The sequence below is a fragment of the Ceratotherium simum genome, chromosome 31, assembly GCF_057802395.1.
Source record: "Ceratotherium simum simum isolate JZ-2026a chromosome 31, ASM5780239v1, whole genome shotgun sequence".
NCBI lineage: Eukaryota > Metazoa > Chordata > Mammalia > Perissodactyla > Rhinocerotidae > Ceratotherium > Ceratotherium simum.
In genome coordinates this window covers 24,438,907-24,456,070 of record NC_141930.1, presented here as the reverse complement: position 1 = coordinate 24,456,070, position 17,164 = coordinate 24,438,907, and the positions used below count along the sequence as shown (strand labels likewise).

At 38.6% G+C, this 17,164-nt stretch overlaps 1 protein-coding gene across 1 annotated transcript in view; it reads left to right on the top strand.

Moving 5' to 3' along the window:
• Window positions 1-14,698: 14,698 nt before the first annotated feature.
• CLVS1 (clavesin 1) overlaps window positions 14,699-17,164 on the top strand; it is a 172,032-nt gene continuing 169,566 nt past the window's right edge. Inside the window, exon 1 of the mRNA XM_004435731.3 lies at window positions 14,699-15,153. Within this exon, the coding sequence (XP_004435788.1) occupies window positions 14,699-15,153 (455 nt within the window). The remainder of the gene's footprint in view (window positions 15,154-17,164) is intronic.

Sequence of the window (17,164 nt, the reverse complement as noted above, 5' to 3'; positions counted from 1 at the left end):
GTTTGCAGTTTTCAGGCAAAAGCTTCGAGCAAAGACAATCTGGGTCCCAGGAAACAAAAAGACAGTGAAGACACATGTACTCAGTAAAGGGCAGTTATTTTTAAATAGGAATTTTAAACCATATAGAAATGTAAGTATTATAAACAACACATGGATACTGCTCATGAATGTAAAGCGATATGGTACACTTTCACTGGCACTTTGGGAAGAAGTAAATCTTTTATTATATCGAGGATATATATCCTAACCATCAATAAAAGTGACTTATTTTAACCAAATTAATTTTTTTCACTCTGATCAGTGCAAATAAACTTTAGAACTGCTTTTAAAACCTTCAGAATATAAGAAGACTATATTCTGACAGCCAGTAGCTTTTGTAGTTACTCTGCCTGTCTCGGTGGGTTCTATCATATGATCATATAGGAGCACTCTGGGTTTATGTTTCAGCCTCATAGAAAGGGAGATAGTTTTCCTTTACAAAGATTTCTCAGGAAGGAGAGTGTGTGTGTGTACATATATATACATGCACACACATACATATACTTACACATATATACATAATATGTATAAATATATACATATATAGATATATACATATATGTGTGTGTATATATATATGATTTTTTTTCTAACTCACAGCTTAGAAAATACAAATAAAACTCGGCTAGGTTATCACTGAAGTCATTCAAAAGTCACAATTATTAGTGAAGAAAAACTGAAAGGGAACACCAGCTGAGCAAACGTATCCAAATTCATTTCAAACTTTGAAAAAGGATTTTTAAATCATGAAACACTCAGATCTTAGTCTTGGTTTATATTTCCATTAGTGTTTATAGAATGAAGAAAAAAAGGAAGAGAAACAGAATAATTAACATTAACATCTCAGAAGAAAGGAAAGTCTACAAAGATTTAAAGGGATCAGGATCAAGATGAAATGAAGAGTATTAGAGTGGAAATTAATTGGAGAAAACATTTTTCTTTTAAAAAACTCACATTCGTTGCCACTTTGCAAGTCACCGCCATGATTAGTTATACCTTTGAAGATGCCTCTTTAATTGAGATTATATGTGATCAAAACTCAGCAGCGACCTCAGGTCATTTTGGTGTCCTATGCCTTTTTGGTTAACATCTATATGAAATTCATAACTTTATAAAATATTTTTAAATACCCCTCTTGTATATGGTGGGATTGTGTCACTCATTCATTCAGTCAGTCAGTCTTCTAGTCAACAAATATTTATTGAACTCCTACGATATCCCAGGCATACTTCTAGGTGCTTGGGAAGAAATAGTGGAAAAAACAGAAAATTTTCTACCACAGGGTGTTCACATTCTATTGGTGAGAGAGACAAACAAAGAAGTAGATAAATATATAACACTACATCAGAGTTGAACGAATTCTGACAACTTTAAAGTCTCTGTGAAACATATGATAAAAAGATTGCCTTAAAATATTTCATAAATTTTCTTCTTTTAGTAAAAATGGAGACGAGATAAATACAAGGAAGAAAATCAAATTGTCCAACTTGATAAAAAGTAAAAGCAAATTTACCTATAATCTCATCATGCTATCCTATAATCTTACCAATTGATAATTGGGGGGAGGAGTACTGTATTTGGTGTCTTGCTTTTCTTTACTTACCATTTTGTGAGCATTTTTCTTTGTCTTTAATAGTCTTCAAAATGTGTTTTTAGTGGCTGCAAATATTACAGGCTATATATATACAATTTTAATAATTTCATTATTTTTTAATGTCTGTGATCATAAATTAATTTTTTGTACATAAATCTTTATCTACATATCCTCAGCATAAGGTACATAAAGTGGAATTATTGGGTCTAACTGCATGTATATTTTATGATACTTGACGTATGTTGTGAAATAGATTTATGGATTTATATATATTACACTTCTTCACTATTATCTCAACAATATGAGATATTAAGTAGATTTAAAACCGCATCCAAAACTGCACCTGATTTTGAATTACATATCTCTGTTTACTGTGAGGCTGGTTTTTCAGAATATCTTTATTATTTATTCATCTTTCTTTAGTGAATTCTTTGTCATTTGCTCTTCTTCCTCTTTTCTCTTAAGCCATTAGTGTTTTTCTTTTGATGTATGAGATATTTTATGTATGAAACATATATTTGTGGCAACTTTTTCTAAGTGGTCATTTATATTTATGCTTTTATGACAATTTTACATTCAAAAGTATTTTTATGCACTCAAACTTATTGATCTTTTTTCTTGTGATTCCTCTTGTGCTTAAAAAACCTTCCCTAACCTGAGATCAGTAAAATATTTACATTCTTTTAGTTTTTTTTTTTAATTTTTGTTTTTTATTTAGCTCTTTAATCTATGTGGAATTAATTTTGGTACGATGAGGCTTTAATTTGAGCCTTTTTCAAATCGTTCATTTTCTTACCACCATTTGCTAATGAAATAATCCACCCTTTTCCCTATAGGTCTGTGATTCTTTCTCATCTGTTAAATTTACACACAGACACACACAGGCACACACACACTGTTTCAGAGGTTGCATTAATCTGTTTGAAAGATTCTATTTTTAAGGTTGGGGGGGATGATGGTTCCGGTACTTTTGTCCCAGGTGTTACAAAATTACAATAATTCTTGGTAGTGGCTTGATGGAAGGGGGGGCGGGGGGTGGGTGGGAGAGCAAAGGTGCGGAGGCATTTAGGACCCAGGGGAAAGCCAGGCTCAGTACAGAAGGACAGAGTCTCGGGAGCACACGCCTCCTACCAAAATCACAGCCCCGTGGAGCCGGTCACTCATTCACAGCTTTCTAGAGAAATCTGAGCCCGAACCTGCCAGAATAGGAGATTTCACCCACTCAGCTCAGCAGCGAGGACACCTGCAGAAACACATTCCGAAAGCAAGGCTGGGCGGCCGTGTGAAGGTATTTGTTGCCTTTTTTCTCCCTTCTGTGTTTGCAGCGCCTCCCCGCCTTTCTCCCCTCTTGCGATGCCATGGCTGCGGCGTTTCAGCACTTCGGTGCGTGGACAGCTCCCATCTGCAATCCCTCTGCACTCCATCCCTCCAGCACCCTACTCTCCACCGCCTCCGTGGTCCATTCTCCTCCCGGAGCCCGCTCAGCCTGCGCTCCCTTACACCATCAGCACCCCCATCTCCACCATCACCGTCATGATCTCCACCATCACCAGCGCCGTAACTACAGTCAACACAACTGTGTCTTGTCACTTAGACAAAGCCCGAGGTCCGCAGGGTAGAGGAAAAGAGCCCAAGTTTTCAGGCATAGGACGGAAAGTTCAGGTGGACGACACCCCTGAAAACAAAGAGAGACTGCTTGAGAGAAAGGAAAAGTGAAGACGAGAGAGAGAGACCCCGGGCAGGGGGACAGATGGGGCAGTTGCCAGACACCAGCAGTTAGCCAGCTGCCTTTCTGCAGATTAGGAACTGTTTGGTTCAGGAAATTAACATTGCCTGGGGTCTAGTGTTATTCCGGTAAATAGATATATAAGCTCAGTCCATGTCTTTGGTTTTCCAATGGAGAATCACCGGGAAGCAGGGTGGGGGTGACTGATGACTCATATTCACCCACACTCCCGTTTTCCTTCCTAAGCATTTATTGCAGAAACTCTGGAATTAAGTTTTTTGCTGAAATGTTTTATAAAATGGAGACCCCAAAGGTTAATTCTGTGATCAGAGTGAAAATTAAAGTGATGGTGATAATAACCTAACAAATGTGGCTCTCATTAGAAAGTGCTGTTTGTTCAAATATCTCTTCCTGTCTACTTATTTCACTTCAATTTTCCAATCTTAAACCTCTCTTTGAAGCAGAGAAGATAGATCCCTTGCCCAAATGGCCAAAGCAGTAATGATATTCAGAGCAGATGGCCTGGCTTTGTTCATCTCTAGTCAAGGACTGACTGGGATTTGGAGGGCGAGAGTTTTGTGTGCTTTCTCAGTAATCAGGCGATAATGCCATTTTCCTATAATAGTAAAGGGTAATAGAGTGCAAAAATTGAAAAGGTATTTTATGTAACCGTGTTCTACCAGGCTCTGCTTCTAGAGTGCTATCATTTTCTATCTCAGTTGAAGGGAAGTTGGAACATCTTTTCCAATAACTTGAAGGTCCAAACACAAGTCATAGCACCTCTTTAATTTAGCCAGGATCATCTGTTTTATAAGAGCTAACAAATATCAGGAAATGAGTGCCCTAGACTGTCATAAATAAAAATCTTTTGGTAGGTATCCATTTAATCAATTATTACTGAACAGCAAAGTATTGGGGGTTTTTTTGACAAATTGTTTTTCATAAAATCAACATCATAATTAAAAATGAGATGGATCATATTTCCATATGGGAATAATGTAGGTCACATGGAACAACAAAGTTTAAACCAGGGCACAAAAAATGTTCATTTAGAAATCACCCTTGTACATTATTCTGCTTCTTTAAAAAGAAAAAGAGGCAATGAAGCAAGTTTCATCTAAACGAGCTTGCTCATCATTAGAGCGTTGTCAAAAATAAAGAATAGTCACAAACAAATATCCCCTGGAAGATGTTTTGAGGAGGAATTAAAACCAAATACTCTTCTTTAATGAGGAATAGTAGTTTGTGTCAAAAGCTACTTTTCGCTACTAACTACATAAACATTGGCATGATTCTATCTGCCTCTAAAATTCACTCACTTTGGAACTCAAACAAAAAAAACTAGTGAAAATATTTGGTGAGATGGATCTTAGAGAAGAAGAAAATGTGGTCATCCATATACTATCTTTAGATTGGTAATATCCATAGGAAACAAGACCTCTCAAGTCCCCAAGCAACAAGATTCTTAAAACTTCCCTTATCTGTCTGCAAAGAATGGTTCAGCCTAGACAATTTTTTAAAAGTGTACCTATTGCCAATTCTAGCTGCTTCAAACCAGAAACTCAGGCCAGGAATTCAGTGCCTCTAATGCTGCTGTCTTCCTGTGCTTAATCCAATTTCCTGAGGCTGGGGAAATTTCAAAACAATGCTGCTTCGGTGAGATTTACAAGCATCTGTCTCAGAAGCGATGCCTTTCTCTGACTGAAATATTATGCCGAGCTTATTAATTTTTATAGAGTGCCACTATCCTGGCTTCTTCTTTTATTTCTTTTCTATTAAGGGCTTTTTTACTTTTTTCATATTTTCAGTGACAGAATTTTCTCATTTTTATAACAGATTTAAAGGTGAGCAGAAAACATATTTTCCAGCAGAGTGGAAGACATGCTTGCGTAGACATGCGTGTAGACTTGTGTAGACATGCTCACAGAGGGGTGCAACCTTTTAGAATCATGGAGTATAAAGCTGGAAGGTCCTTCATTTCCCAAAAGGGGGAATCTGGAACTCTTCAGAACTGGTGGTGTTTGCTCACTTCTTCAGGCTTTACAAAGGGACACCTTATTAATCCTGAGAAGTCTATTCACAACTTTACACACTCCCTCATAGCAGAGCCATCCTTAGTAAATGGATCCAGGATAACTTGGATCTTCTCTGCTTTCCTGTTATGTGGTGACTCAGAGAAGGTAGCACAGCAGAATGGGTATACAAAATATGAAGCCTGGCCACATGCAATTAGCCCCAAAACACCCCTCAACATTGCCAAGAGAAATCTTTTCCCCCATTATGTCCTTCTCCCAAATTTTGATAGTTTTGATTATTGTTCATTTTCTCCAGATTTCACTGGAATAAAGTTGTTTCAGGAGAAGATCCACAGTGTGAATTACTGCAACCTCTAACATCAGCCCCAAGTGTTATATCTCTCTAGAGAAAACTGAATTTAATTTCCAATCCAAGTTTTCCTTAGCTTCAGGGAAGTAGATGTTCTTTGGTTTGATTCTTCATGGATGTGGAAATCAACTGGTCACTCCCCTTCCCCCAAAAACACTTTCATTTATTCAGTAAATAAGTTCATGCTTCTTTACTACTTCTGCTGCCTCCTACATCCTTTATCATACCTTCTCTGGTCAGGTAACCCTATGCTCTCTCTCTTTACAGACCTGTTATCAGGTAGCAAGGAGTATCAGAGAAAGTTTTCTGTGTGGAAGGCTAATTTTTTATGAGCTTTTCTTCTTCCTTACTTCTGAACAAGCAGGAATTTCCCCTTATGTTTTTGAGATGATCCACTCTTGTTTCCTGGATCCTTTTGTAAAGCCATTATCTCCCATTTGTAGATATTGTGCAGACCTCTTTCTCTATCTCTTCTCCTTAAAATAACACCACATCAATTCAGCTTCTGTTACTGCTCAAAAGAAAGGAAGTTTCATACCTTTATGTGTGTCAAGTACATAGTGTATTCAGTGTTCATTATTTTGCAGGAAGTAGGAGGGGAGCTGTGGGCTTGTGAATGGCAGTTGAGGGCTCAAATGACAGGCAACTGGGGGCTCGAAGTAAAAGGCCTCTAGTCTAACATGTGGTCAAAATAAAACAAAATAAACAAAACATATGAGATTTTTCTCTTTCCTTTTTCTCTTCCTCCTTCCCTTTATCCCTCCCTCTCTCTCACTTTCTCTTGCTTTCTCCCTTGTTCCTTTCTTCATTGCTTTTGGTTGATATATAGAGCATGCAAACATGTGTGAGAAGAATTAATGGGGTGATCCGATAAGCTATTTTGAGTGCTCGTGCTCCAAAAGGAATGAAGACATTGGGGGTGCTTTTACGCTCCTCTTGGGCAATGTAGCACTGCTGTCCACAGACACTGTGAGCTTTGACTTCACGGGCAATTAACTTACCTTCTCAACCTCGGATTCATTTCAAATCCTCTAGATTAGCGCTTCGCAAACATTAATGTGCATACAAGTTGCCTGGGGATTCTGCTATCCATTCAGCAGGTCTGGGTGGGTCCTGACATTCTGTATTCCTAACAAGTTCCCAGGTGCTGCTGATACTGCCGATCCATGGACCATACTTTGAGAAGCAAAGACAAAGAACAGTTTCCTTCTTTTTTAACATTCCCACATTTATGTCTGATTCTTAAATAATGGCACTCATACTAAAACAAAATAAAACCTCTCAAGTTCTGAGGCAATAAGAGCTCAGAAATCATAGCTCTAGTTGAGGAGAAAATTAGACAAATAGCCCTTTCCTCCCACCTCACCCATACTCACCCTGCTATGCCTCACTTTCATCAGACAGTTACCGCTGCTGCCGTCGTCTGCCTGATCACATCCAGAAGAAAGGTCCCAGTCACAGAGATGTGCTGGGAAAAACAGAGTGGAAAAGAGATGCGAGTGGATTTAATGGCCATCTTTGGGTGAACCCTGCCTCTCTGACATGCTTCCAGATGCTCTTCCTCAAAAAGAGTCTATTCTTAGACTCTTCCAAGAGTTTTTTTGCTTCCTCTCCCACTGATACTTCTAAGAAGCACAACTATTCTGTTTTTTAAATTGGGGCATTGACTGCCAATGACTTCTTATGGGGATAGCTTAATGGCATAGAAAAACATTCCAGTCTAATTTGCTGTCTCAATACATTTTCCCCCCTATACATTGTCTTTATTTAAAACAGAGAGGTAAATATTACTTCAATTAAAAACTTTTCTACCTAACACAATGAAGAGGCAGAAAAATCCCATACCTTCCTTACAAGTTGTCTTTCCCTTCAACTTGCATTATTTGCTCTAAAGCAAACTAAAAGAATAAAAGTTTTATAGAGTGTCCTAGAACTTAGGACACAATCTTCTGTCAAATAGGTCTACCTCCTCTGAGTCCCAGGCTATTCTAATTCTGATCTGGCATCTACTTTGGGTTGAAGTTCTCAGTTTCCCTGCTCTGTTGGAACTCATTCCAATTTCCTTTTAATCTTTCTTAAGAGCAAGAGCAAATGGGAGCAGATGACTGCGTGCTTAGTTACTATTTTAAAGGGAGCCAAGGGAGTCTACATGATGAATATTTATGTGGCAAGGGCAAGCCCTGGGCGATGACTGAGCTCCAGGTGATGGAAAGTTGACTGTGAGCCAGGAGCTAAATTCTGGTCATGCTACACTTTCAGATGATTAAAGGTCTTCCCTTTATCCTTCCAGACTACTCTCCCTGCCCCTGGTATAGCTAGTTCATATCTGCAAGTTGGCTAATATTTGATAGAAAGTCAATGAGTTGGGGGCCACTTTGTTACTCACAGGGCTTATGTTCCTTTGCCAGTACCTATGCAGAGACGTCCTACAAGCCCCAGTGGTCAGCCTCAAATGCATCATTTGGAGAGAAGACTCCTTTCCGGTCAGCACCAGAGAATGTTGTAATCAACCAACCTCTGAGATTTCAATGTAGGCTCCACTGGCAGTAAGGGAGCATATCATCTTTCAGGAAAGATTTCAAATAGAGTCATACTTAAAAGATTTTTGCTCACTGGGATTTTCAATTTTGGTCTCGATGTATCAGCAGCATCTATTTTTATTTCATTCAGTATAGATATTGCTTTTGACATTTCCGGGGGAAATTACACATTCACTTAAAAAATTTGCACTGAGATTTTAGAAAGGTGAAGAGCAATAAGGGTTAACCTTACTCAATATGGATCTAAAATCTGGAAACACAACTTTCACATCTACTGATGGCTGAGGTATCAGTAGGTGATTAGACTTTCCTGTGGAAAATTTTATCACTGAGATTCATTTTTTATCTTTTTCTTCTAAGAGAAGCCCACAAGACAAATATGGGTCTAGTTTCTCATTTTATATTTGTATGAACTTAAATTTGTGTGTACTTAAAATTGTTCTTTGTATGACCAAGAACACCTAGAAGCAATACATATTTGAGATATTGTTCATTAGTATCGATGTTCTTATATCTCACACATTTAGGCCTCATAGATTTTATCTTTCTGGTCATGACAACAATATACTCTTTTCTCCCCCAATTTGGCCAATTTTACAGCATCTTTTAAATGATATTCCCTAGAACTGATGGGGTGTGGGTGTGCGCCTGCTGTGTGAGTGAGTGATTGCGAGGGCAGTGGTACCCAGGGTGGAGAATGGAAACCACCTACTCCGAGAGGCAGGGCAGGGTGGTTGACAGAACACACGCTTTGGGTCAGGCAGGCTTGGGTGCAAATCTTTGTTCTTCCAGCTCTACTTAATCTATCTACATCTCAAATTTATCCTTTCATCTAACAAGTAATAACCTAGCTTTAAGCGTTGGTGTGGAGATTAGATCATAGAACATCAAAGCCGCAGGCACATATAAGTACTTAACGAATATTTGTTTGCTTTTTCCTCCAACTTTAACACTAGCTCATTATCTGACTTTAAGCCAGGTGCTTAGCTATTTTGGTCCTCAATATTCTTTTAGTTACCTGGAGACAACAAAATTATGATATCAACAAAAATATTACAGTAAATGTGAAATGGAGCTTTTCATTTCCAAGCACACACCTTCATTATTCCACATGATCCTCAGCATCTCCCAGGGAATTATCTTTCTTCTACCTATGGCATGATCATTGTTAATAATGAAAAAAAGATAATCGATGTAAAATGCATTGAAATAATACACACACGTACATATTTTTAGGCAGGACATTGCTATTATTATTCTGAGTATTTCCCATTATATTTAATGTGTTTCTGCAGATAATGAAATAAATGAGAATAATAAATTATAAAATAACCAAAAATAGATTTCATTTGAATTATTATACTTTATGAAATGATTTTTCCACCTAGACTCCTTGGTTCGTAAATATGAGGGTGTGTGCAAATACACCTTCTGAAGACTGGATTCTGTATGAAGAAATATACAAGTAGATTTTTTTCGTGGAAACTTGAGATGAAGTGTGAATCTGGAATCTATGGATGCCATGATTTCAAATATCATGATAAGGAGACTCTTCTTTCCTCTCCCTCATACAAAAATAATTTCTAGTTCATTAGGAAAAGCATGGGTTAGAAGAGGAAGTTAGCTTCTACCCTGGTCTCCCCAGAGGATGTGGTGAGTTACTCTCTGTGTATTTGGAACAATCTCTAAATAAAAATTCATTGGGCACCCAACCAGAAATGGAAAAGATGGTTTTTGAGGCTCATGTGAACCTGCCTAAAATGCCCTTTTTGGTTATTAAGCATATTTCAATGCCCAGGTCATGCTTGGCACTCTGCTAAGCAGGGAAAGTATCAACTCCTCACATAGAATGGCAATGTCTTTGATCTGGTATTTTAGCCAAAGGAAAATAGATAAAGGAAGGGCAAAAATTTGTGATAGATGGAAAAGGCATAGACAGCTAGATTTTAAAAAGCTTCAGTCATCTTCCAATGAAGAAACGAAGACAAGGTGGTAAGTGGACATCTGTAAGGTATGATATTAGGTTACCTAAGAATGTCTGTTAACCCCTTAGGCATATTTAGTTTTACAGAACGGTAAATCTGGAAGGGATTCGAGGGGAAAAGAGGGAGGTTCTGAGAGTGAAGGTGACTTGCTGAAGGTCAGATAGGTCTTAAGTAGTAAGTATTAGAACCTCTCTGCTACACATAAGGAGCAGAACAGCATAGTAGTAAAGAGCATGAGACTGGAGAAAGATTACTTGGGCCTGAATTCAGTTTCTGCTTTTTAGTAGCTGTGTAACCTTGGGAAAGTCATTTAACCTCTCTATGCCTCAGTTTCCTCATCTGAAAAATGGGGACAATAATATACTCATTTCATACAGTTTTTCTAAGGATTAAATAATGTAATAGATAAAAGGAGAATATGTAAGTGCCTAGGACATAATAAACATTGTTAGAATAAATAATAAATTAAAGCTATTGTTATCATGAATACCACCAGGACAGAAAACCACTCCTACTTCTCCACGTGATACCAAGTCCAATGTATCTTTTTATACTTGTCTGACCAGTTCAGAAAAGTTGAATAAGAACCAAGTCCTTCACGTGAACAAAAGATTACAGTCAATTGAAAATGCTACATCCTGGAGAACATTCTTGAATAGCATAGCATTTTTAGTGCCTTAAATATTATCAGTTGAAGTTGTTATTTAAGTGGAAGTCTATTCAGACTTCTGAAATGCAGGATTTGCCTTTAATGGAAAATAGCTATTTTATCTTAAGTATGAAACCCAGTGACCCTGGCTTGAGTGTGCTCCCCAGAAGCTTCCACTGTATGCTGAGCACAGAATAAAGATATAGATTGAAGCAAATTTATTTCAGATATTATAGATTGGAGGCATAGCTGTGTGTGGAAGTGAGCCATGAAAAATGCAACCTCAACTCTCCCCTTGAACCTATAGTAATTTATCTAGGAAACGTTGTTGAGTTCCCTGAACTGTAAGGTAAGTAACTCGCTCCCAGCTGCTTTAAACCTTCTGTAGGGGACAAGCTACTGTTGTGCCTTGTGCTCGAAGCACCCTGTGCCATGGCTTGGAACTGTGAACATCGCCCAGCATACTTCAAGGAGTTGATGATCTGAAGTACAATGTGCCTAGGCCAAGTTCTCCTAGGAAAAAAATACTTCGTAGATGAGGGAGGAAATTAAAAGTCAGCTGCAAGCCTTCATTTAAAGAAAACTGTCCTAGAGGTACCCAAACAGTAGGAGAAACCCCTTACTCACTGAAACAACATTTCGACTACTTTCTTCATTCATTTATTCTATATATATATATTTATGGAGCCCCTACTCCATGGCAGACACTGTTCTAGGGACTAAGGATAGGCAATGAACACAACAACGTCTCTCTGCTCATGGAGCTCGTTATCTTTGTGCCAGACACTGTATTGGGGACACACAAATGAATGCGATCCAGCTCTTGTCTGTGAGGAGTTCAGAGTAAAGAGGGAGAGAGGAAAATGGCAATAAAATGTGGTATGGCCAGGGCTGTGGAGCTACCCATGACGTCTGAAGGTCAGGCAAGGTTTTCTAGAGAAAATAATCTCCAGGATGACTCCTGAAGGACGAAAAGGAGTTAATCAGTGGTCATTGTAGGCAGAGAGAACATCCTTTGCCAAGGCCCACAGAAGTGAGAAGAAATTGCAAGTGGCTCAGTGTGGCTGCATGACCAGATGGTGAATCTGGAGAGACCGATTGGGATCAGATGATGAAGGGTCTTGGAGACCGTGTTATGTAGTTTTGTACTTTATCCTGGGACCATTGGTGGCTATTGATCAATGTCAATCAAGGAGTGACATGAAAAGATTTCAATTGTAATACAGAGAATAGACTGGAAAAAGACAAGGTTGGCAGCAAGGAGAATGTTGCAGGACTAAACAGAGATGGGATGATGTGGCCTAAACAAAGACAGTGAAAATGGGTGGAAAAAAATTTGGCAGATTTGAGAAATATTATGGTAAGGGAGAGGGTGGAATAATAGTTGACTCCCAGTTTCTAGCGTGGGAAACCACACAGAAGATGATGTCAGTCACTAAGAGATGGAGGTGGAGAAGCAAATTCAGGATGAGGGACTGTGATTAGTTTAGTTTTGAGCATATTGAGCTTGTGGTGTCTATGGGACACTTAAGTGGAGGTGTTCAGTAGGCAGTTGGATATGTAGTCTGAAGATCAGGAGAGAGCAATGGACTGAAGTTATCCACATGTAGGTGGTCAAATCATGGGGCAGGATCCTGAAAACAGCACGTTGAAGCAGTGAGCACAGAAAGAGAAGACTGAGCAGGAACGGACAGAAGGCTAGTAGAGAAATAATGTGTCTAGTCACAGAAAAGAGAGTTGGAGAATGGGAAAGAGAGTTTTAAGAAGGATAAAGTCATCAATATCAAATACTGATAGAGGTCATCCATAACACGTACTGAAATTTGTCCAGTGGATGTAGCAACAGAAAGGTCATTCACTAGTAGGGTCATCTGTCTGGGTTTGTTTGGAACTGTCCCTGTTTATGCCTGTTGTTCCAGCATTATTATTATTATTAGCACCTCCTAGTGTCTAAATTTGGATAATAAATTATACAATCATCTTGGTCATTGGTTGGTGAGAGCAAAGATAGATTGCAGTGGTATAGGGATGAATTGGAAGAGGGAGACACTAAACAAGGCAACTTTTTGAAGGAGTATGGTGAGGCTATTAGAAAGGAAATTTTAACATCACATGGGCGTTGATCTAGATGGATTTTGAAGTTTTCTTCCAATCCTGGGAATAGTTCATAGTACTATTTTCCTTTACTATTCTAAGTCCTTATAATCAGTGAGAATCAAGACTCTGTTCTGTTTCTTGTTTTCATACATCGCAGAGCTAAATGCTATTTTCTTACAAATTATTTCACAAAGCCAACATTCTATAAATAAAATTTTTATTATTCCATTATCTTGAAAACAAATACCAATTACTTGAACTGTCCTTCATCTCTCCTCTTTTACAAAGACAATATAAAGCAGAAATATGTGAGTTGATTGTCTCCCTTAAGAAATTACTACTAGTCCTAAACTAAGCAGAAGAATCTTTTTAAATTATTCTGTATGATAAAGCATTACCAATAATAATTAGGTTGGGAGTAAATATTTTCCATCTTATTGCAGATACTGTTGACCTAGGAAAGCTAGGGAAAAAATACATGCCTCCAAGTTTATTTACAATGAGTATGTCTTCTGATATTTGGAATTTCCAGGTTAGACCAAACCAATGTCTGAGAGAGCTTAAACATTTATATATAAAATGAGAAAGATGCAAATATCATGGGTGTTTCTCTGTCTACCATTTAGGTAGAGAAATCTTAAGGGATGTGTCTGAGGGGATTAAAACACTCGATCATTATCATTAGTAAAATAATATCTCAAGACAACAGAAAAGTTACATAAAGCAAATGATTTTTAAGCCTGTATGGATATTGGATTAGGTAGAGAGGCAACCAAGAGTTTCAAGTCCCTTTGGCTTTCCTGCAGAAAGGTAACAAAGGCAAATAATACAACTGCTTGTAAATGTCCACACATGAGCATCCTTTCCCATTGCTGCTCAGTTTGATTATTAAAGGTCAAGTTTCCAGCCATAGCCTGTGCCCTCCCCAACTCCCACTGTTGTTTGTTCAATTATGAGTAATTAGGTACCTGTGAGGTTAGAATGGGGTGACCTTTAACAATCCCTTTTTATTGTTAAGTTGCAAACGGCTGCCTTAAAAAAAGGTGGGAGAGGGAGTATTCTGTGAAAGGTACTTCTACTTGAGAAGACAGGCTAATGGGAAGCAATAAATTGTACAGCAGCCATAATTTCTCTGCCATATCTAGTCTTGTGAATAGCTCCATAAAGCATGCTGTAACAGAAGGATCTTTCTTCTTACTGTTACTTAGGGTAATTAATAAAAGAGCAATCTGTTACTAATCTGACCATATACTATTACATTAACTATTCATTGTAACTAAAATGTTTCCAAACATATTTCAAATACTTGCATATGATGTATTCAAGTTGTCAGCAATAAGATTATGCTCAATATCCCATTTTAAGGATAATTTACCCTTTATTTTTTAGATACTTAATCTAATCAGACCCAGAGCATAATATAATACTTTTCTATCTAAATTCCAGTTAACTTGTCCAGACTTTCTTTGTATCATCTCTGTTTTGTTTCTCTGTGTGCATTCGTTTTGCAGTGAGCGGTGGCCTCGGCTTTGCTTCTCTTTTGGATGGCTACCACCACATAGGACCTGAATGTCCTACTGCTTCCCGGGAACAGAAAGAAGACCCTCTGTTTGTCTGTTTCAGTGGCTGCTTGGTAGTAAAAAACTGTTGAATGGGCCCCGATTTCAGCAGACCATCACGTGAATGGGACCAGTCCTTCTTTTTCCCAAATATCAGAAATTAAGCACTTGGAAGGGAGATTTGGCCAAGATGACCCATTTACAGGCTGGACTCAGTCCAGAGACTATAGAGAAAGCTCGCCTGGAACTGAATGAAAACCCAGATGTTTTACATCAGGATATTCAGCAAGTCAGGGACATGATCATTACCAGGCCTGACATTGGATTTTTACGTACAGATGATGCCTTCATCCTGAGATTTCTCCGAGCCAGGAAGTTTCACCAAGCAGATGCCTTTAGACTCCTGGCCCAGTACTTCCAGTACCGCCAGCTCAACCTGGACATGTTCAAAAACTTCAAGGCCGATGATCCTGGCATTAAGAGGGCTCTCATAGATGGGTTCCCCGGAGTGCTGGAAAACCGCGATCACTACGGCAGGAAGATCCTTCTGCTGTTTGCAGCCAACTGGGATCAGAGTAGGTAAATGTAGATAGTGTCTTTACTTGTTCTTTCTTTTTCATGAGCATAGTGACTGCATGTTTGGGGCTGTATGGCTTTATAGATAGTGGGTTTTCATTTAAAAAAATATATATATTATACATCCCACAAGGGAAGTTTTAAGGCCACAAGTTTACTGTTATCAAAAGGCAAGTCCAGATTCACAGCAGTGTTTTAGAACAACAGAATCATAGTGTTAGACCTTACAAGTCATTATTCTATTCATCAAAGTGAGTTGTTTATTTTAATAAAATTGAAAGCTAGTCTTCTGGAAGAACCATATATTCTGTCTTTAGTGTTCTCATCTTTAACAACAACAACAAAAATGGATTCAGTAGATGGCTTGAAATCAAGTGTTTTCAACACATAAAATAATTTCTTGGATCCTCTCCATGACTTTAATATCCTCTATTTCTTTTGAGTTCCAGATTTTTCTATCCAAATCCCTGCTAGACATCTCTCCCTGAAAGTCTATAAAGAACCACAAACTCAACATGTCCCAAACTAAATGTATCATCTTCCCCACTACACTTACTCTTGCATCTATCCCATCTCTTGAGCCAGAAATCTGGGTGTCATCCGACACTGCTCCTTGCCTTTGTCCCTCACATCCAATTAATTGCCAAGTCCTGCCCCTTTCTTCTTGAAAACCTCTCAAATCTCCTGCACTCCCCTTTGCTCCCACTGCGAATCCCTTAGTTTAGGTTCTCATCATTTCTCACCTGCATTGCTGCAACAGCCTCCTAAGTGGCATCCTGCCTCTGGTCTAGTCTCTTCAGGCCCACTGTAGTCTACACCATGGCCAGAGTGACCCTTCCAAAATTCTGTTACTTCACTCCCCTAATTAAAATTCTTCAATGACCTGCAAGGCCTTTAAAGTAAAGTGAGGCCCTTGATGATCTTACTTCTGCATCTCTGCTTTACCCTCTGCCCTTGTTTTTCTCTGGTCCAGCTGGTTGGAAGTACAAGCCTTGCCTTGAATAGCTGAGATTTTTACATGCCTCTAAGCCTTTGGACTTGTCCCATCAGACACCTAAAGGAGAGACCAACCACTTCTTATCCTAATTTCAACCATCCTGGATGCAATCTGCCTACTGATTCATACCTATCTTTATTGTTCTTCAGGAAGTTAGTCTTCATCTACCCTTCACTCCAACCCTTTTTAGTTAGGTGTCCCCCCTCTGTTCATATTTGCACTAAAGCATTTACAAAGGAGTGTAAGAACCACTGTTATCATAGCCAATATTTTTGAACACTCACCACATACTCTGCTAAGCATTTATATATATCATCTCATTTAACCCCCCAAGAACTTTGCATGACAGGTATTATTATTACCCATATCTTATATTTGATGACATAGGCTTTGAGAAGTTAAGTAATTCACTCAATGTCACACAACTAGTAAAATATGGAGTAGGAGTTGAGCCCTGGTAGTCTGACTTGAGAGCAAGTTGTCTTAACCCAGCTTTATTGTAACCATGTGTTTACTTGTATGCTCTTTCTTAATCCTCTTCCCAAGACTGCAAGTTCCTTGAGGGCACGAGACTGTCTTTTTCATGTTTGTCTCTTTGGCACGTGGCACTCTATCCAATAAATGCTGAGTGAGAAAGAATGAATGCAGCAGTCTCCAAAGCTTCACCTCTGGCTTGAGCTTTCACAGAGCTATCATCCTTGAAATTTTTGTGTTACTTGGAGAGACGTAGGTTGAAGTTAAAAAGTATGGTAAAGAACCCCTCCCCCAGTATCATTAAAAGGAATTTCTAGAGTGCCCCTTCACTACCTCCTGTCACTACTCCTTCTCTTAAAAATGATGATAGTGTAGGACATCTTAGTGACTACTGGCTATTTTCTGGTTAATGAATTGAGGCAGGGCAATCTAACCCTGAAAGGTATTTGAATGTTTTAACACTATCAGTCTAGAGTTTGGTCAAGTCTGCACCTGAGCCTGGGCTGCCTTTCCAAGCTTCTGCTCTGTTATTCCCTAAGCATT